General features: G+C 38.7%; 1 protein-coding gene across 6 annotated transcripts in view; it reads right to left on the reverse strand.

The window, feature by feature from the left end:
* Nucleotides 1-3,940: 3,940 nt before the first annotated feature.
* large2 (LARGE xylosyl- and glucuronyltransferase 2) overlaps nucleotides 3,941-22,016 on the reverse strand; it is a 137,449-nt gene continuing 119,373 nt past the window's right edge. For all 6 annotated transcript variants that reach the window (XM_053234709.1, XM_026914045.3, XM_053234707.1 and 3 more), the window contains 13 exons: nucleotides 17,553-17,830; nucleotides 16,972-17,054; nucleotides 16,030-16,153; nucleotides 12,374-12,545; nucleotides 10,667-10,771; nucleotides 10,453-10,565; nucleotides 10,221-10,346; nucleotides 8,508-8,663; nucleotides 7,491-7,654; nucleotides 6,974-7,252; nucleotides 6,624-6,770; nucleotides 5,698-5,893; nucleotides 3,941-5,564 (listed from right to left, as the gene is read on the reverse strand). In XM_053234709.1, the coding sequence (XP_053090684.1) occupies nucleotides 5,367-5,564; nucleotides 5,698-5,893; nucleotides 6,624-6,770; nucleotides 6,974-7,252; nucleotides 7,491-7,654; nucleotides 8,508-8,663; nucleotides 10,221-10,346; nucleotides 10,453-10,565; nucleotides 10,667-10,771; nucleotides 12,374-12,545; nucleotides 16,030-16,153; nucleotides 16,972-17,054; nucleotides 17,553-17,830 (2,141 nt within the window). In that variant the 3' untranslated portion in view covers nucleotides 3,941-5,366. The remainder of the gene's footprint in view (nucleotides 5,565-5,697; nucleotides 5,894-6,623; nucleotides 6,771-6,973; nucleotides 7,253-7,490; nucleotides 7,655-8,507; nucleotides 8,664-10,220; nucleotides 10,347-10,452; nucleotides 10,566-10,666; nucleotides 10,772-12,373; nucleotides 12,546-16,029; nucleotides 16,154-16,971; nucleotides 17,055-17,552; nucleotides 17,831-22,016) is intronic.

The raw sequence follows: 22,016 nt of genomic DNA on the forward strand, positions 1-22,016 counted from the left end.
CATATCAACCAATTACCAATGCATTAGCATTAGCAGTACAGGAAGAGAGCGGCTCATCACTCCCAGACTTCCACAAGCCAGGCTCGTCTTCAAAGTGATTGGTTTTAGCTCAAATGCATTTGGAAAAGTCTACATCAGCATCCACCTTCTGGCTTGTTAGTCTAAAACAATATTCTCAATATTCTCATTATTACACAGCATACCAGTGTCTATGTAATTATACACTATTTTCAACAAATTTCCATTGTTTTTGAGACTAAGTTCATGTTTAGACTAAAAGCATTAAGACATCAGCCCCAACATTTTGGCTATAAGCAATATATAAGGAATAAAACACAATAGGTAAAATAAAATTTAAAAAAGGGTGTACTGTTATAGGAAATAATAGACAAGGGGTCATGTGACCAAACGGCCTGTGTCAGAAAAGGAACAGCTTTACCTCTGATTCTAAAGCAGCGCTGACACTGGAGACTCCTTCCATAAATGCTAAATACCCACACATACCCATACAGAACACTTCATCATATGAAAAATTAAGTTTTTTAATCCGTTTATGTGAAGCATCCCTGTGTAAGTTGTTACTATAGAAACATAACATATTAGAAAACAGGTATTAGAAAGCGGTATGAATATAAACACTTTCTAACCAGTCAGAATCAAGACTTTAACAGCACTTTCCTATATCAGTAAAATAATTAGAAACAATTATAGCGAAATCAGTTGTATTACAAATATTGTATATATATATATATATATATATATATATATATATATATATATATATATATAGATAGATAGATTTATAATTAAGACATGTAAGCTGTGACTTAGTGAAGGTTTGTGAACATGAGCAAGCTTGATAAAACCTGTAAAAATATGTCTATGCAGATTGTCTCATTTCTATCTAAAAGTGCTAAATACATTTCAGCATCTTTGCAAAGAGATTTATTTGCCATGCATACTGTGATTTTTCACTGTAGCCTCAAAGTCACTTCAGGAACAGTGGTTTTGTGAGCCAATTAATACAGCAGATGGACAGGTATTATATTTATGAAAGCTCATTCTGCCTTTTGAAGAAATGAATCTATTATTTCTCAAAATGTCTGTATGTCTCATATAGAAAGGTTTCTCAAATCCATGACTGAATATTATTATAGTAAAGATGTTTTGATGCAACTTTGACGTCAAAAGCACTTAAAGACTCTGTGAGAAGGTTTTCATTTACACTACAGTGACAGCTTTATATCATGGTTTTAGCTACATCATGGTATCAGCTTACAGCTTCTCATTTTCAAGAAAGATGGCATTAAATTCTATAAAACACTGCAGTGGTAATGCAAGGATACAGTTATTTGGTTAAAGAAAGTGCTAGAATATTTTTAAGTGGGAAGTAGATGTGTTGAGAGGATCACTGTCACTGTAGAAATATTGTTTGTTTCACTGAGGCAAATTTGACAAGCCTGATTTTAAATATTGTAAGAGATGCACTGCGCCTGCAAGTAATGGTATTTGATATGTGATTATTTATGCTGTATATGATATATAGGGTGGCATGACGGTGCAGCAGGTAGTGTTGCTACCTCACACCATCATGGTCCTCGGCTTGATCCTGAGCACAGGATATTCTTGATGTTGTCCTTGTGTCCACATGGGTTTCCTCTGGGTTCTTGACCTCTGGGTATCCTCTGGGTTTCCTTACATCTCACAGAAACATATTGGCAAATTCCCGCTAGTTGTGAATGCATGTGTGTATGTGTGTGTGTGTGTGTGTGTGTGTGTGTGTGTGTGTGCAAGGTGCCCTGAAGGGCGAATTCCTGCTTCCCTCCTAGTGTTCCTGAGATAGGCTGCAGACCCACTGCAACCCTGACCAGAATAAAGCACTTACTGAAGATGAATGAATAAACGATAATGATGTATATCATGATAATGAGTATACTATCATTCTCGTATATTGAGTAACCGACCAATGGCTATTTCTCTAAAACAAACCAGAGGCAATGCAGCTTCTTTTCTCCTGATGTACAGTATGCAACTGCTCCAACCTGTCTCCCTCAAAATCAGCAGACAGAATTACACTTTGTCTGGTTTTACTGCTTTGTGTCTGCCTTTTTCTTCCTCTATGACGCAGAGGAAGCAGAAATCTGAAGTTTTGATTAGGAGCTTCTTCCGAGTCTGTTTGAAATCTGATATTGTGAGCTGTCTGACATTTCTGTCTCTTATCTATGTGAAAAGGCTGATTAGCATTAGAGCTATGACAGTGATCACATCAGGATTTTACAGAAGTCTACTGTCGCACGCACCAGCACTTTTCCTTGAGAGATTAACTGCAAAAAAAAAAAGAGCTTGGCAGACATTCTGTGTCTATTTTCTGGTTCTTTTTTCTTTTAAGCTTATCTCAAAATCCAGACTCATCTCTCTTTCGAAGTAGCTCAGAGCAACTTTTATGTAGTTCCTGTACTGAGTCAGATTGAAAACCCTTTAGGTGCAGTCCATCCTGAAGTCATTATGGCTGTGCTGTCCTTCATCTGAAGGTTGGCTACATCCTCCACAGTGGAAACTCTGAAGGGGCAAAATTAAGTGCTGACAATTAAGACAACAAATCCCACAAATTTAATAATAAATAGACGGACTAAGGAGTGAAAATGCTCCCACACTGCTACTAATTTCATTTACAAGGTACAGTTCACTTAACCGAATTTTGTAAAGCTTCTTATTATCAAATCATTTATTAGAGAAGGTATAGCATTTACATGATAGGCTTGTGTCATACAGTACAATAAAAAATGACTGTACTGAGTAGGAAGCACCTGCATATTCTTGATCTAGTAGCCTCCTGTCTTCTTCTTGATTCCTTTGAGTACACTTAAATACTTAAATAAGTATATAAACTTAGAAGGCTTTAGAAGAAGAAGCCTTTATTTGTCACATATAAAGTACAGTACAGTGAAATTCTTTTCTTCACGTATCCCAGTTGGGGTCAGTCATGATACAGCACCCTTGGAGCAGACAGGGTTAAGGACCTTGATCAAGGGCCCTGCTCAAGGGCCCAACTGCAGCAGCTTGGTGATGCTGGGCCTTGAACCTCCAACCGTCTGATCCTATAACCTTTAACCACTGGTGGCTTTAATTGAGTTCTGCTGGCTGAAGGACATACAACTGAGGCATCAAGGAGAAGCACTCAATTTTCTTTCTGCTTGAACTTTTTTACTCTTATTGTCCATGTGTCGGTGTATTAAAACGCTTTTTTTGCTTTGTGTGCAATGTAATCTGTCATGGACCAGTGTTGCATTTCTGAGCCTTGTGTTTCCTATAGTTCATTTTTTGTCCTAGCTCCCTAGCCTTGTCAGCGGTGCCATGATTGCTAACAAGAAAATTCTATCAGGCAGAGAGAAAAAACAGAATTGTACCCCAAAAACACTAGCGTATGTTGGTGGACAATGTATGCTGGTGGACAATTTTTTTCCAAATGTGCACCAACCAAGAAAATAGTGACACGACCATGAATTAATAATAAGCATCTCCTCCCATTTTTTTACTGTCCAATGTGACCACAGTCCTACTTCCCTGGTTTCTATAGGCACATGAGACAGAGGCTTGTGAATTCATAGGTCCAAGTAACTGCTTCAGGTCCTGTGTACGTTCCCCTTCAGTAAGCTGGCTTTATATGTTTGGTCTGATAGTTGTGTTAGCTGAAAAAGCAAAAAATCTTTTTCAGGTGTCCTATATTATCATAGCAATGTGTCAAATATCATAAACACTACTGCTAACCCACAAATGTTGGCACCTCTTCCTTGCGAGTCTTTTTTTCCTAGCTTGTGCTTGGATTGTGATAATACTGTATATTTGCCTGCTTTTACCATGTCTGTCAATCTGCAATCAGAAAAAAAATGTTACATATAAGTATTGATACACACTTTGAAAAATGAAAACTCTAGCCAACTGTCTTAGAAAAAGGGCAAATTTATTTAAAGCACTTAACCCCTACATAGAAAAATATGATTGATTTAAGTCAATAATAAATAGAGTACCTCTTGCAGGCCCCGCTGACATGTACAGTAGTACAATCAATATCCAGTTTCACAATACAGCAAAGGCACAGGCATGTACTACAAACGTGTACTGCAGTGTTTGCAGTAGTGGAGGGTGAACGATGCGAGATAGATGAACTGTAATGAGCCAGTGATGTACCTCCTACATTTTCCCCACCAATTAGTTAGTACCACTTTCATAGGGTTTCCACAATCATTTTTTTGTTCCGCTCTTTTTTGTAATTGTATTACAGTTTGACACATACAGTAGTTTTCCAGGATTTTAGCAATGACCATTAGTAAATAATACAATATAATTGAACAGCTGAGGGGTCATTTGATGGTCCCTGGTCTGGATCGCTCATACGATAGATATATTCTTATTTAAACATTTTGTTAAATGTATAGTGGTCAGAGTGAATTTGAGATAAAAGCTGATGAGATGCTACAGTGCTGGATATGGAATATGCATGCCAAAACATGTGACAGTTAAGTGACAGTCCTAAATGCAGCAATAACACACATGTCCAGACAACCTGTCATGCCTAATGGAAAGCAAATAAGCCAATATCCTCACTAGACAAGTTATGTTTCTCCATCAAGCATTCACTCTCTCAGTCACCTATGGTACTCCGTTTGTAGAAATGAAAAAATAATATGACTTATTTTCGATCTCATAATCTTATAATCAAAACATATATTGTAAGTCAACACCCAAAGTTCATTGGCCATATCATTTAAAAAGAAACAAAAAGCATAAATATCTTAAATAGTGAGGGATTCATAAGGCTTAATCTATTCCTCCAGTTGTGATGCCCTTTCCAAAATAAAAGAGGCTTTAAAAAGTTCACGTCTTTTCTCTAACTCTGCTTAACTCCCCGAATAAGCTGTTTACATTTAGTCGAGAGAAAGCCCTGATTGTCAAAAAAAACCTTGATCAAGATCTCTTATGCTTTTAAGCAAGTAGCTTGCCAGACCTTTAAGAACAGACATACAATAGACTTCAATTAACACTGCTAACCAGCAGTTGGTTAGGTATTAGCCATCTTGTTTTGGGTTTCACTCAGTCTTAATTTTGACATAGCTTGGGGTAGTGCTGACATCGCTGTTTTAAGTCTTGAATGTGACAGCTATATTCAAAAACGAGGTTTAAAGCTCCAGTCAGTCTGATCTGCGTCCAGCAGATTTAATAGAAATGCAGACATGTGAAAGGACAGTTCAGTACCTTGACACACATTGGACACATCAACATGTCTGAGAGCAGCATGCGGCCGATAGGCCTCCAGGAACAGATTAGAGGTGTCCCCAGTGTGCATGGACATACATTAAGGGCTGAATTCAAATGTTCCTCTGAGCAGTGAGGTACTTCAGAGCAGCAGCACCATATTTTCTGGAGAGATCTTGGTGGAACTCTTCCTTCAAAGTCGTCAAGCAGAACCGGTAACTCGGACTGGAGCGAAACTTTGAAATGTCGAAACTGGGCGCATGGGGCATGTGGATCATGAAGGCATTTGGTAACACCATCAGGTCATACTCCTGTTTGAGAACCAAGTGTGCTCAGTAAGTAATAAGTCAACCAACAGTGCTCAGTAAGTAACGAGTCAACCAACAGCCAACAAGGATTCATGTGGACTCTTAAACTGGTAATGCAACTATAAAGACATCTTACCAGTGCATCCAGCTCCATGATGTGGGAGACTTTGTTCCAGCCAAAGCCCACAAATCTCTGGTCATACTCAGGGCAATCCCGCCTGACCACCACGTAGGGCTCAAAGTCTGCCTCCCACTCCACCTTGTAAGGTGTAGTGGCAGTCCTCCATTTGGCGTAGTTGGTTGGTGCGTGACCCTTGGTCCACACATGGTACCTGCCAGTCAGAAGATAACCAAACATTATTCATTCATTCAACTTCAGTAACTGCTTTATTCTGGGTCACAGTAAATCTGGAGCCTATCCTGGTAACACTGGGCACATGGCGAGAAAATTCACCCTGGATGGGACGTCAGTCCACTGTGCTTCACCTCAAAGACACACACACACTTACTCATTCACACCTAGGGGCAAATTAGCATAGCCACTTGTTTCTCGCAAGATACAGCAACATCACTGCACAAACTGGAGGTTTTTACTTTCATGTGGGTGCGTGTGAGCGGTCAGATATGAAGCTTGGGGGACAAAGAAAGACCTACTAGGTTCATTTACTGCTGTCATTCGTTCATCCTTAGTAACTGCTGGTCGTGTTCAGTGATTGAAATTAGGCAACTAATTAGGAAATAAAATTCGTTAGCAAATACCATGGGAAGGAACAAACAAAAACTATAACTGCGTGAGCGGGATTTAAATAAAACATTCCTGTATACATCTCTAGTTGAAACCAATAATGAACTCGAGTGTTGCAGCTGAGGTTGAACTTTCAGAGTCAGAATTCACACACCATGTCAACAGTGCTGACATTTCTAGTTGGCATTTTTGGATTTTTTTTCCCAGTGGTAGGGTTCATATATAAAAAAAAAAACCCGGTTTAAATCCGAGTACAGATACGGATAGATTCAATTTTCAGTACTATGGCGAGTTAAGACTACTGCTGGTCAGTATACCTGAAGGTGTAGAGAGTCCCCATGTCTAGCATGGATAGCAGTTCGGCTTTGGATTTCGGAAAGGAGAGGCGATATCTCAGAGTCTCGAAGGCTGGCACTACCAGAGCCTTTTTGGTGTTGGCCATGTCCAACTGGACAATGGATTTTCTACAAAAGGCAATTGACACAGACAAATTAGAAATGCAATATGGTATTTTTGTTATTAGCATGTTCAAGCAAAGCAATGGAAAAATTGTTCAATTATGAACTTAAAAAAAAGGGTTCCTCGAAGTTCCACTTGGAATGTTTTGTGAACGAGGAACTCTCTTTAATCTTTTTTTTAAAGTTGTAAGAAACCTTTACTGACTCACCTGAGGTAATCATAGAGTCCGTACATAGGGAGGAAATCTATGTCGGTCAGAAAGACGTAAGGGGTTTTGGCATTACGGAGAGCCACATTGCGAACCATGTTAACAGGGTAGAACTGGCCCTCTTTGTAGACAATGTGGTATCCCACGTTCTTGCGGTTTTTGAGGACCTCTGAAGCTTGAGCATAGCGTAAGAACTGCTGAGCCTCGGCATCCGACATATAGAGTGCCAAACTGATGGGTCCCTCCCAGTGTTTACAGATGGCCTCCAGCATCTGCAGTCTGCACAGAAAGACACATTACAGCTATAGAATGCACCAGGCCAGACAGACTGTCGGTGCGGATTAGCTGCTTTTTAAGATGAGCCAGAATATAACAGCTCTTTAAACCTCCAAATCCAATCACGACCCTTTTAAAAACGCCTTAGAAAATGTTGTGCTTTAATCAAACCATAGCAACTCATGTGAATCCATGTAAGAGTATAATCACTGAGCTCAGTCAGTAGCATTGCCTTTCTCACCTGTCCATTGACAGCTGGGCCACCAGAGTGACGTCCGTATCATCCTCGGTCGATGTGTATTCATACTCCAGGAAATAAAGGTGTACACGGTGCACCATGATTCGCTCACGCCGGAAATCATAGCACTGGTCATCCTCGTCCAGCTCCTCTAGTGCTTTCTGAAGCTGGAGACAGAAGTTCAAACAAAGTTTTTAATGGTGTTTAAGGTAAGCTCAATGATGAATGTGAGTGAATGTGGTGAAAAGAATAACCAATGGATTAACATCTTAACAGTTCCTTACACTACATGATGAGTGGCTCTTATTCAGTTTGTATTATGACTAAACCAACATAGTACATCATGATTCCAAATTCATAAAAATTTGCATAAACCATCTTATTAAAAGTTACTAGGGCTGCCATAATCAATTGTTCCAATACTTTCTTTAATTTTTTATACTATTTGCATAAATAAAAAAAATAAAATAAAATAAAAAAAAAAAATTTAAGATTCCAGTCTTTAAGATTCTACTTTTAGTCACATAATATTAAGGCTACTGAAACATGCACTTCCTGATTTTTTGGCCAAATGACCTTGCCACTTGACATATGAAAAGGGCTTTGAGTAAATGCCTGTCAATTAAAGCAAAGGTTCTCAAATTGGTTTGCAGGCAGGGATCCATTTAACTGTAAAATAAATTTCACAGACCCCCTCTGAACATTATAAAATTATGTATTATTAATATTTATTATTAAAATGTGTCCAATAATATTTTGCCTATTTATTGCAGCTATTGCAGGCTATTTATTGTAGCTTTTTATTCCTGATAGAATGCATTAAGTCCGTTGACATTACTTATGGGGTGATTTTTTTTTAGGTTTTGGATAAGAGACCAGTCAAATCGGCTAATAACTATAATAACTCAATAATAACTTTAACATAATAAACGCCAAATTTTTGAAGTAAGTTTCAAGGAATTTGACAGACATCTTTCTAATTATGCAAACTTGGTGAAGAGTGGGTTTGGATCAACTCACCCGTGTGCTCTCAGAGGTGGCCTGACTCGGACACCCGAAGAGTTCTCGCCGGAGAAGGTTCCCATCATACTCCAGGAAGGTCAAGTAAAGATTCCGGAAAAATTCCACATGCTTGTTTTTTACTCGCAGTTTTTTTGGAGAATTCCAGTGAATCACCTGTACAACAAAGTCACATTCATTTATTCATTTCCTTTAGCTGTGTTCTCAGTATACGCATGCACTACTTTTGCACTTCGCAAATATCAACAAAACTTTACATTAGATGTCTGTAATAACTGTGCAGTTACACAGACTATACCCACAATTATAATGTAACTGTTGTACAATTATAATATAATGTATAATATGTTGCACTGTTACAGTTGGATTACAGCAGTACATATTATGTAAGTATACACTTTTAGTTTTGGCTTGTGTCTGTACACAAGATGTTCTTTCTAATATAAATATAAAATGTAACTTTTTATAGAATACACACTTATAATTGAGCAGTGTGTAGTTAGCATGTTGAAACTGTCAAATCACAGACTGCGGTTAATTCATCTGTTTTGTTTTTTTTATTTTATTTTATTTTATTTTGGTACAGAAACTATATAAAATATAGACTTTAAAATGTAATGATAAACATTTACTGCTATAATCCACCTGTAATGGTGCAACATCCTCAGTAGTTATATTATACTTGCACATATAGTTTATGTGCAATTACAGTTATTTGAGACTCTTACTATAAAGAGGGACCAAGTTTTTTCTGTTTGCTTTCATAGGATAAGCCCTTTGACAATGCATGAAATGCTGCAATTACACACAAAGTAAATATAATGTGACAGGATTGTCAGCATGCCTTCTCCTACAACAAACCAACAAAAACAAGTGTAAAATCCGGACAACAGCAGAGCAGACAGCTGGATGGCGGCTGTTAAAAATAATGTGAAGTCTATACGTGATACAGAAAATAGGCCTCATTAAAAGGGCAGTTTCGTCTAGTTTGATGTGATTGCTTCATTTCTGCACCTTTGTCTGTAGATGTTATTCACTGTGAAAATTAGCTGAGACAGAAGAAGAGCTGGAAAGGGACCAATATTAATATGTGGATTCTGTCTGGGGAAAAAGCCAAACAAAAGAAAATGTACATGGTTTGTACTATACATGAAATTACTGATGGAAAGCGCAATTTGTCGTGGGTTTCGCTGCCCATCACATACTGTGACACCTCACTTTTAGAAAACAAAAAATACATTTCACCGAAATGACGTAGAAATGTTTTTATTTTCTTTTTCGTCTTGCCTAGACTATCTTCCTGCAATGATCATGTCGGGTAAAAAAGCATGTTTAACAAATGCTGTGATAAAAACAGTCAGCCTTGCTAGTTGAGTGTGATTTCCTCACACGGGGAATGGCACGAAAACACACATAAGCCTAATCAATTCTGTTTGTAATCAGATATCGTTTGTCAAAATGTCTGTGATGCTTCGCTGCCGCAGTTGGAATGAAGTCGTTAAATGCAATTTTCTCCTTTTTTACATTCGGAGGTACAACTTTACTAGTGACTGAGATACATGCAGAAGAGAAACATTTTTTCAATTCAGGAAAACATGTTGTTTGCAGAACTATATATACTGTATACAAGGTGAAAGTCTCTTCAGTTGTCATACCAAATTAATACTAAATACCATTGTAACTGTACACTGTAAATGTCATATCCTTCCTTACCTTAAGATCGGACACCTCTGTGTAGCATTGCTCAGAGCGAGTGTGGTCTGATAACTGTACGTTCCAGAAGCATGGCAACTGGTGCACAAGAACCGGGTTCTGTTTTATGATTGCATTGAAAATATCCTGCGCACACACACACACACACACACAATGTACGACACTTCTTTTAGAAAGGTTTGACAACATGTTTGTCATAAACAGAGTAACAGCTTGGTCATATCACCCTGACCTGATCAGCGAGGGAAGTGGAAAGCATGCTCATTAGCTCTCTCTCTGCTGTTAACCTCCACATCTGTTCCCACCCGAGCTTCCGTAAGCGCTCCAGATAGAGCAGGATTACCCCTGAAGCATTGAAAGAGAGCCAATTATTAGCAATATTATTAGAAATAGATCCCTTCCCAGTCTTCTTCCTCATGGCAGGCTTGTGTACAGGTTCTCTTTACCTGTGTTGAAGCCACGTCCCAGAGCAGGCCAGGGTTTGTGGTTCTTCCACAGGTTCCCCAAGTACCAGTCACTCTGGTTCTCTACGAGTCCAATCACTTGCTTTGCTGCAATGAGAAATACTGCAGGTCATCCATCTACCCTACAAATAGCATGCGGATGATTTCACGATTGGGGTGCCATTTGTGTTCCACTGATATTACATTTACACATATGTATTTAAAGTAAAGGGAAAGACATTTTAAACATATGTAAAGTGTCCTTCACATCAACCTATGTGCATGACTCAGATAAACAACCTAAAACATGATCAAAACCCATTTGTAGCATTTAGAAAGTGCAGTTTGGCCGGTCTCAGTCCTGTCTCACTTTACCTTGAAATATAATTACTGAAGTACTTAAAAAATCGTATTGTATTTGCATTCATGTATAAATCCATGTGAAACATCCATTTCCATGAGTCGTTCATTATAGGCTTTGAAAAATGTACATTCACACAATCATGTTACCTTTATATATTCACCCTGTAAGTCATGTGTTCAACAGGAAGTTTCCTGCAGATCAGGGGAAGAAGAAACGTATGCTCCCTCATTGTTTTTTTTAACATTATTTTCAGTCATATTGTGATATTGATTGACAAGGTACAACCCTTTTACCGAAATTATAGATTGGACTACACTTTGTGTGTTTGCTATTTTTTATTTGCTAAAAAAACTCAATCTTTTTACTCACTGAAAAGTAATGAAAGCTTAAAAAAAAATTACACAGTTGCCTGAGATGGTTTAATTTTTTTTTTTGTGAATAGTTAAATGCATGTTATTGGATGAAGTAGCATATTTATACCGGAATAGTGAAAATCCACAAAGCCAGGGTGGAAGAAATGGAACAGGCTTCACTTGAAGTCAGGAAAACACAATCTCAATAGGCAATAACACAATTTTGGACCAAAGTGGGATTGAAAATACTGAATGTCACGTCAGCACAGACACATTCATTTCTGACCAGAAAAAAATAGCATCTGAACAATATGCAATATGTGCACAAAAATGGAGCCCTAGATCTCTTATGCAACAATCTTTACGTCAAATGTGAAAATTCAAAGTCTGGTATTTTGTTTTATCAATAGCTCTCTCTAGAGCAATGTTTTCAGCTACCTTCTTTTCACCGCTGCTAATTGTTCCACCACTGACACATTTTAAGCATTTGAAAATGTGCAAAATGTTGCAAACACTCTGTGCATATCATTGGCAAGAAGAATGCGATATTGAGTTAAATAGTGTTTCTGTATCACCGTATCACCGTATTACCATATCGTCGGGCTCTTGACTTCATTAGACTAGACTGGAGGAATAGAATAAAAGAGAACTAGCAGTGGAAAGTGCTGGAAAATATGCTAGGTCAACTAGGCTCCACAACTTCTTTAAGAACAGTGTTTAGAACGGGGAGAACATTTCAGGAATAAAAATGATTTAACGGCTCCAATAAATAGATCTGATGGACAGTCAGGATTATTTGAACAGTCAGGTTATGGTTATTAAAGATACATGCTTAGATTTCTTTTACACTGAAGGGGCCTGTGGGTGCCAAAAGTTTGGGCACCTCTAATATAAGCTATATCACTATATTTCTGGGCACTGTGGTCTTTGGTCCTGAATGCTTGGCAACCTGTTCAAGATGTTAAAGGTCATTAGAGTAAATACAGTAATTACCTGTGAACTTTCTGAAGATGGCCCATAGCTCAGCAATATCAGTGGCAAAAGTGATGTCCGTATCGAGCACAATGACTTTCGAGAGGTCAGAGGGCAGCGCTTTGGTGAGCGTGAGTTTCATCAGGCCATAAATTCCTGAATAGTGTTTGTTGGGTATCCATGAAACCTCCGGCTAAATAATGAAAGAGAGGGAAAGAGAATGAACGATATTAGCGTTTAGGGTGTCACCAGTATAACCTCAGAACTGTTTGGTCTCTTTCCTTTGGGTTTGTACTCTTGTAATAGCATCACTACCCACAGTTGGGATCTCACACAAGAGTGTTGTCAGTAATGTCTCTTTCATCTCTCCGCATACATATTTATTGATGAGAAGCTCGGCAAAATGATCTGGTGGACAAGAGATAAAAGACTGAATTGCAGAGATGGCATCCACTCGAGAGTGCAGAGTTCCTGTGTTTTTAGATGCGTGTAATGATTACACAGGCTCTGAGCCAAACAACAGCACAATCAGAGGTAAAAGCAGAGAGAGAGAGAGAGAGAGAGAGAGAGAGAGGGAGAGAGAGAGAGAGTCAGAATGAAAACACAAAGAAACACACACACAGAATGTGTATGTGATGAATATGTGTAGAGATTTGATGAATATGCATTTTCATACTGTGTATTACGCGAAAACAAAATGCTCTTTGAATATCAGCACACAGATGGCACCATGCAGTGCGTCCCAACAAAACAACTTACAAAAGCATAGTGAATAATTTAAAAGTCACTGCAGTAGCAAATGTTTTAAAAAAAGAGCCACATAATCATTTTAAATATGGGAATAAAAAATGAAAAATCCTTCGCTCCATAGTCTCTGCAGAGTTTCCATGCTGAGAACAGAAGGCCTCCCAGGGTGAGCGCTAGCGTCAGGATGCTGCAATGTGCACAACCTGATGGCTTCCACTTACAAAAGCAGCAAGCGTTACTAGCTTTGTGCCGCCTGACTTATGAATTATGGTCTATAAACAATGCATTATACTTGTGTTGTAACAAACTCCCAGCATGCTTCAGCAACAGCCCCACCTTCAGCAGCACCCTCTCAGCAGCATCCTCTCAGCCAGAATCCTAAATACCTACAGCTAATAATAGAGTATATTTAGTCAATATAGGGTTTCTGAATAACAATTACACAGTCCACATATGATATAACTAACTCACTTTCAGTAACTGCATTATCCTGGCCTGGATTCAGAGCCTATCCTGGTAACACTGGGCACAAAGCAGGAGAATTCACCCCAGATAGGATGCCAGTCCATTACAGGGCACCCCACACATACACACACTCAGACCAAAGAGCAATTTAGCATAACCAATCTTCCTGGATTGGCTACTTCAAGGAACCTGGAGGAAACCCATGCAACCGACAGTGCCATTGTGTCACCCGATATAACTAACTCGTTTAACATAAAGTTTCAAGTGAGTTGGGGAGATGTAATTATATATATTGCAGGCATGATTGCCTCTGGGGCTGCAGGCAGCTTTAATGCAGAACATTTGATCTGACACTGTAAGATCCCCATGCAACCATGCTCTTCTCTGCTGTGGACTGTATACCTCTGGGCTCAGGAAAGGTACAGCTCAAAGTCTACCCTTAACTATTCTGTATTGTGTATTCCCACAGCCTAGAGAAACACAGTAGTCACATGTCAGTACTGTCCTGAAACCTCTGGAGCACAGTCTCTACAACAAGGTGGTGAAATGTCAGTTTCATCCCTTAACTCTCACCTTTCTGGACTGCATCCTAGAGTACATGCTGTCATCTGAGGAGATGTGTCTCTCCTTGTCAAGCCAGGTGAGTTCTGTACTTTACATTTACATTTACCATATCTTACAGATGCGGCTCCAAGTATGGCAGGCTGGACATCTTTTCAAGAGTGCACGACCCAGCACCAGTGGACCCTAAGCCACTACCTATCAAGCCGACCTGCCTGATTGTTCCCATCAACTGGGAGATTGACCAGAAAATTTTAAATTCAGCAGCAAGATCACAGAGTGATAAACTACCTGAGAAGATGTATGCCCCAGTGGCAATAAGGGGAAAGCTTATCAACTGAGGTGACACATGTATTTTTACAGGACACCTGGGTTTACCAAGAATGGCACAGGTCTTCTCTGATCATTATTGGTGGCCCAGTTTATATACGGTAAGTCTTGCTCCTTTGCTCAAGCCAAGATGTCTAGACAGCTCCCTGCCAGCAAGCTGGAACCTTTGCCTACACCCCAAGGCCATGGATACATCTCTCAGTGGATTTCATTCCACCACACTGGTAGTGGTCAATCATTTTTCCAAGGCTTGTTTGATCCCTCTTCCAGGCCTCCCCACTGTTTACAAGACAGCTGAGGCCCTGTTTCAGCCTCTTTGCCTTCCTGAAGGTATCATCTCAGACTGGGGCCCTCAACTTCACAAGTGTTCATGAGAGACTGGGCACTGACATCAGCATCACCTCTGGCTAGCAGATTCCAGTGTGCAGGTGGAGAGATTGAACCAAGAACTCAGACATTACCTCCGCAGCTACTGTGGAGATTAGGAGGGTGATTAGTTCAAGTTTTAACTTTGGGAGGAGCCCAGAACTTAATCATTCCCTTTTATTTGGGCTACTTGGGCTTGATGGCCATACTACCTGGGGTTCAGCATGCCTCTGTTCCCAACGAACCCATTAGATTTAATTTTGACCTGAGGTAAAATAAATGTAAAAAAAATGACTGGTCTCTGTGAATAGGAAATAAAATGTCACCCTCCTTGCATCGATTATTAATACTCCCACCTGCCATCAGGAGGAACCCCAAGCATGGGAGGGGCTTTTGGGCCTCAATAACCATCATTACTTATATTGCTACTCACTGAAATATAGAGAAGATATACTGGGTATTTTGAAATAAACACTATAATTGTATTGCTATAAAATCTAATAAGATGCCTTGGGTTAATGGGGCATCCATTGCTAGTTGCTGAACAGAGCAGAAGAATGGTGTCATATCTTTGTCATTAAAACAATCATATTTCCAGGTATAAAGGCTAATTTTGATCTGCATGTTAATACAGTAAGTCACACATTATATGATAGATGCTGCACAGTTTGCCTGGCGTTCTCTATGCATACCATAAAGTTATAACATTATAAAGTTAGTGTAACATCATCTAGTTTTGGTTGTTGAAATATGTTCTGAGAACAGAAATTGACTTTTCACCTAACTAAACCGCTCATGATGCTTTCTGCTCTAAAAACACATTTCAGTTATTAAAAAAACTCCTATTTGCATTGAAAGTTCTAATGTGAAAATGTGTTAGTTTGAAAAATCTGAGAAAACCTTATGTATATTTAATATAGTGAATTAAAGTCACAGCTTCAGTGACCTTTGCAATAGCTTTATGCCCACTCATAGGAATTATGAATATAGATGAAATGAATGTATGATATGCAATTTAAAATCTATTTTATTATTATGTTGCTATGCAATCTAAATAAATACCAGAAGTCAATCCACTGGTATGTAGCAAAGAGTAAATATTGGCTGATGGACTAACTGTTGTGCGGAGGCCTGATATTTGGTGTTCAATAGTGTTCAAATAGTGAAGTTTTGAACAAAAGATGTGATGAGATTTTTGGAGGTTTTACCTTCAGTTCATCAGCATCATAGAAGCTGACTTGCACTGACGGTACCATCCACGACTGGAACAACGTGCTGAGGATCTGATTGGCCACTGTGTCGGTTATGAAGTGAAAATGCAAAGGATTTCTCCTGAAATGAGGAGGTGAACAGAAGAGAGTCATAAAGGTGTTAAAAATGAAAAGGGTACTCAGTTGGTATCATCATAAGAATCAGTGTTAGCGGATCGTTTATGCAAATAGAATATGACTGTATACTGTATATACACTATATGGGCAAATGTTTGTGGATACCTGACCATCACACCCATATGTCCTTTTTGAACATCCCAGTCCAGAATTAGTACCCCTTTACTGTTATAATAACCTCCACTCTACTCTTCTGGGAAGCCTTTCCATTAGATTTTGGAACATGTCTGTGGGCATTTGCCCTTTCAGCTACAAGAGCATTAGTGAGGTCAGGCACTGATGTCTGGCCAGAAGCACTGGGGCGGAGTCAGCGTTCCAACTCATCCCAAAGGTGTTCACTGGAGTTGAGGTCAGGGCTCTGTGCAGAATACTCGAGTTCTTCCACTCCAACCTTGGCAAACCATGTCTTTAAGGGCCTCGTTTTGTACACAGGGGCATTATCATGCTGGAACATGTGTCTGTGTCTCTTAGTTCCAGTGAAGGGAAATTGTAATGCTACAGTAAACAAAGGCATCCTATAAATTGTGTGCTTCCAACTTTGTGGCAACAGTTTGGGGAAGCGCCACGTACAAGTGTTATGGCAAGGTGTCCACAGACATTTGGCTATATAGTGTACATATACTAATCTTTCCTTATCATTTGGAAAGACTGAGCCTGGCTTGAGCTAGAGTACAAGTTTGTACTGTATTATAGGATCATATACTAAGTCATGAAAGTATGATGAAAGTGAACAATTAGTTGAACTGGGTGTTCTGTGCTTACCTGTGGAATAAGATGGACTTGACCAGGGTGACCACGTCTCGGCTGGCGTTGTGACCCGCACACACACATGCCACGTGAATCAGCTATATGCACACAGGCAGAAAACATTACGAAATTAAATACGAAGTACAGACAAAAGACAAGAGAGATAGGAGACTAAGGACATCATGTTCATATCAGAGATAAGCCTGTGTGAGGTCTTAAATTTTCTTAAAAGTTCTTACTTAACATCATGTATTTTTCATATTTGGATAAAAAACAAATCTTTAATCAGAATAATAAATGTTGTCCCCTAATAATGCCTACAGTTGAATAGTTAAGCCTTCTTTTTCTCATAGTTAAGGCATCATTAGAACACTAAGACATATGCCACGATGCCTTAGTGTTCCAGTGATAATTATGCTTCTTCATGTACATTTGAACATCATGTACATGTACATTTCTCCCCTGAAGCTTCACTTCAATTTACATCTCCCATTATGCTGCACTATATAAAGAGCCCGCATCCCCCATGATGCTACCGTGTCCCTCTGAAGGGAAAAACTGTAGAAGGGTCAAGCCAGTGGCACCAATCCTCTTACCTCACACTTCTCTGCAGTAGGTGAGCGGACACACTCGCTGTGATTGGCCCGTTCCTCCGCCGTGTTCTCCACATCCTCTGCTCCCGTATCTGCTGATGCCACCCACTGCTGGTTGCCATAGTTACCTTCAGTCTGGCCCTGGGATTGACTGAGTTGGAGGCGGATTTGCCGGTTCTCTTCCTCCACCTGTCGAACCCGAGACGCGAGCACCTCCCGCTCGAGGAAGCGCGCCTCCGTGGACTCCAGAAGACATGGAGCAAGGAGCAAGGAGCGGCCATCTGCCATCATATGATCAGATTTCAGATTTCAGGAATTTCATAACGGCATTAGGAGGAGCATCAAGATCAGCCGTATTTAGTAATGACTGTTTAGGTTATTGCTAGTGTAACACTAGTTTCTTTGCTTATCAAAGAAACTATTGAACCTTATTCAGTAGCTAGCTTAATCACCTAGCTAGTGGTTCTGACAGACAGCACAAGGTTGAGAAACTAACATGACCTCTAGTGTAGACCATGCCCTCAACTAAATGACATGAAGATTGATTGTGGAACTGTCAAAGTTGGAGAACTCTGGGAGTTCTACTCCATGCTAGTTAGACAGACCACCTACTAACGACTCTTGAGTAGTTGAAGTAGGAGGAAGAGCTTCAGGCATGGTTCTACTCAAAATGCTAATTGACTTCAAGTCATTACTGGTTAAAAGTGGGAAAACTCTGAGAACATATGAAATTTGAATAGTGTCTGTATAGACGCCCTCTAAAGGCTCTTGGTTAGGAGTTGTTGAATAGTATGTATTAGACGGAGGTAGTAGGTTAGGAAACTGTGTCACTAGTGGAGAAATAGAGAGATGGCTAGTTAACTAGGTGCAAGCATGGTCTTTCTCTCAAACCTCAGTTACTTCACAACTCCATTTTGCATTTAACAAATTTCTCTTCTCTAAAATCTCTCAGCAAATTTCTGTTGATGTCCAGTACCTGAAAGGAATTGCTTGGAAAACTGCATGATTAACTTGTATTTTAGAAAAGCATGAGGCTTAAATATATTAACACTACTAAAAGGAAATACTCCAAATCTAATTAATTTATTCATTCATTCATTCATTGATCTTTAGTAACCGCTTTATCCTGGTGAGGGTCGCAGTGGATCTGGAGTGTGTCCCAGTAACACTAGGCACAATTCAGCCGATGGAAAGCCAATCCATTGCATGGCACCATATATGGACATTCAAACACTCATTCATGCTAGGGGCAAATTAGAGGAACTAATCCAAATACTGGCTTGTTTTTGGATGGTGGGAGGAAACCAGAGAACCCAGAGGAAATCCACACAAACACGGGGACAGCATAAGAAAGTCCACACAGACTGTAACCTGATCTCAGGATTAAAACCGGGACCCTGGAGCTGTGAGGCGGCAATGATACCCACTGGGCCACCTCCAGATATTATATTATATCATATTTCCCAGTATAACCACTTCATTTAGAGATTCAGGAGTACTGAGTCTCTGAATGACAGGATATTCCACCAATATTGTTGGTTTATCTGATGTAGCAGTCAGTAAATGTTTTGCAACAGCTCTATAACAGCTCTATAAGTTTTCTGACATGGGTTGGCTTCAGGACAGAGGACTTAGCATTTTCTGGTTTATTGTTAATATGACAAACTCCATTTTTGCCTTATTAACTTCACGAGAGAGAAAAAGAGAGATGCTGGTGAGGGAACGACTGTTTATAGCTGCTATAACATAAGTGATAACAGGAACTACCTTGTTCCAGGCATGTTATATTGAATGTAACTATAAATAGATAAAAACTAAAACATTATATGGGTAAAAAGAAACAATGTGTTGTTCTTTAATTAATAAAAATAAATGCTGGCTACTTGTTGTTGAAGAGGAGCACAACAATTCGGGATGTGCTGTTATAGGAAACTAATCACACACTTATGGCAATGATTATATTCCTATAACAACACGTTATTGTGTTTTAATTCTTTCATTTTTTATTATATATTTAATATCAGCACATGCAAAGTGACTATCTGGTAGGACAGTCAGGAAGATTTTGAACTCATATATGTTTTAATATTTAAACATATTAAATCTTATTCAGTGTCCTGTTAGGCATTTTAAAATATTCTGGTTTTGCATGGAAAATATTTTCCCAAAGCAGGAGAGATTTTAAAATATTTTCTTTGCCATGTTGGCACTCTTTGCCATGGTGGCCACATTCTCTCTCTCTCTCTCTCTCTCTCTCTCTCTCTCTCTCTCACACACACACACACACACACACACACACACAGCTGCCATGAGGCATCATTACTCTTATTACCACAAATGTAAGAAACTGGAGAGGTGCTCACATCCAGATCCAAAAAACCATAACACACACACACACACACACACACACACACACACACACACACACACACACATACATGCAGATGAAGTGTAGACAGCCTGAGGTTCAGAGGGGAATATTCATCACCATTTTGATTCTAATAAAAGCTACATAAACAAGCTCTGGCTTTTCATCAGCAGTGTAATGCATCACCAGCGCAAAGGCTCATCTGGATTGCCGGCCCATTAAGCAGCCGAATCCGAACTGCACCTTATGCTAATGACTTTAATGAATTTAGCACTTATTTTCAGATTAACAGTAGAACGCTAAACGAGTGCTTGGTCTCTTTCCCTTCCGCAAAGACGAGGCAGGCTCTCCTCCCATCACTCAGGCATAATAATCCTCATTTATCCACTTTCAAAACAATTATGTTACTGACAACTCATTTATTTCTGCATTGATTGTTTGTTTGTTTGATGGAGCTCAACTTTTCTCTCCTGACTGAATCCATTAATACCTAGTTTCCAACACGATGGAATTCCCTTTAGAGCATTGCTATGTCTCAGTTTTTCCAGTGTAAACGGTGCAGTTTCCATTTTTTTAAACAAACTAGAGACACTGGGCTAATGTGCACCAGTTCTTTCTTCTTTTCATCTAACTTCTGGGTAACACTTAGTGCTTTTATAACACATTCATAAGCACTGCGCGAATATGTTATAAACCAGTGTTGGAGAAAAGGCTTATGTCAGAACATGTGAGATGATATTGGAGGTTTTATAAAATTCTGTTTCTAAATGGAATAAAGGACAACAACCATCAATCATCATTATGAGCTGAGATATTATTGAGATATTGTGTTACTGTCATTTTGTTATCCATATTATGCAAATTTGGTTTCACTAACAGCACATTCATGACACTTCAAGAAAGTTATGGAATGTTATATAAGAGTGATATAAATGTAAATTTGATTAACACTTTAGTTTAGGGACATTAAACTCAGTCAATTGGCTGGCATATGAGCTTCATAAATAAGAAGCTGTATTGGAATGAGGCTCCATAATATTTTTAAATACAAATGGACTAAAGATTAAATTTATGGTCCTATAAGAATTAGATACTATAACTACACTTCACAAAAGTTAAGACGGCAGGTGGACTTATTTTACCAATACTTTATAATAGTATCTACTTCTTATATGAAATCCTTATTCCTATTTACGAAGTCCAGGAATATACCAGAAAAATTAATGACTTTAATGCCCTCGAATTAAAGCATTAATTCAATTTACATTAATGACACTCTTATGAAGGATTATTTCTACCTTCTACAACTTTCTCAAAGTGTCATGAATGTACTGTTAGTAAAAACAAGCTAATAACTTGCAAAATATGGATAAAAATGCAGACACCCAGTAGCTCAATCAACTCATTTTGATAATTAAAAGACAAAGTTGCATAAAATCTCCAATATCATCTTAGGTGTTTTGACATAAGCCTTTCATAAATTCTCCAGAATTGCTTTATAAAATAGTTATACAATGCTTATGAGTGTGTGTTATAAAGGCACTATGTAGCTACCCTTTAAATAAAGTGTTACCAACTATTGTGTAAATTTGTAAAACAGACAGCCGACTACGTAACTGGCACATTTTTAGTCTTTCAGTTTTGAGTGTTGCCAATCGTGTGTGCTATTTATAAGGTTCATAAGTGTTTTATTGGCACGACAGTGACTGTAGTGACTGACAAGTATAAGATCGTCTGGTTGGTTCTGCACCAATCTAAATTAGGAACTGTTACAGAATATCTTGGATAAATATATAAAAATAAACTCTTTAGATCTGTTAATGTAAGCATGACTGTAGCTTTGTTTAAAATTTGTTTAATAGAACAATAACATCAGTCACAACTCTTAAGTGTTTTAAATCATCAGTATTGATCTTGCTACCTTCTCAATGTACAAACAGATATATCACCTACAAAACAGATGAACATACAATATATATATATATATATATATATATATCCAAATTATGATTCCAAAGTTTTCACCCCTCTGAACTTTCTGTAGTGTTACAACAGAAAAGGGCTTAACTGTTATTTTCAGTTATGAAATATCAATATAG

Source organism: Pangasianodon hypophthalmus, chromosome 6, assembly GCF_027358585.1.
Source record: "Pangasianodon hypophthalmus isolate fPanHyp1 chromosome 6, fPanHyp1.pri, whole genome shotgun sequence".
Taxonomy (NCBI): Eukaryota; Metazoa; Chordata; class Actinopteri; order Siluriformes; family Pangasiidae; genus Pangasianodon; species Pangasianodon hypophthalmus.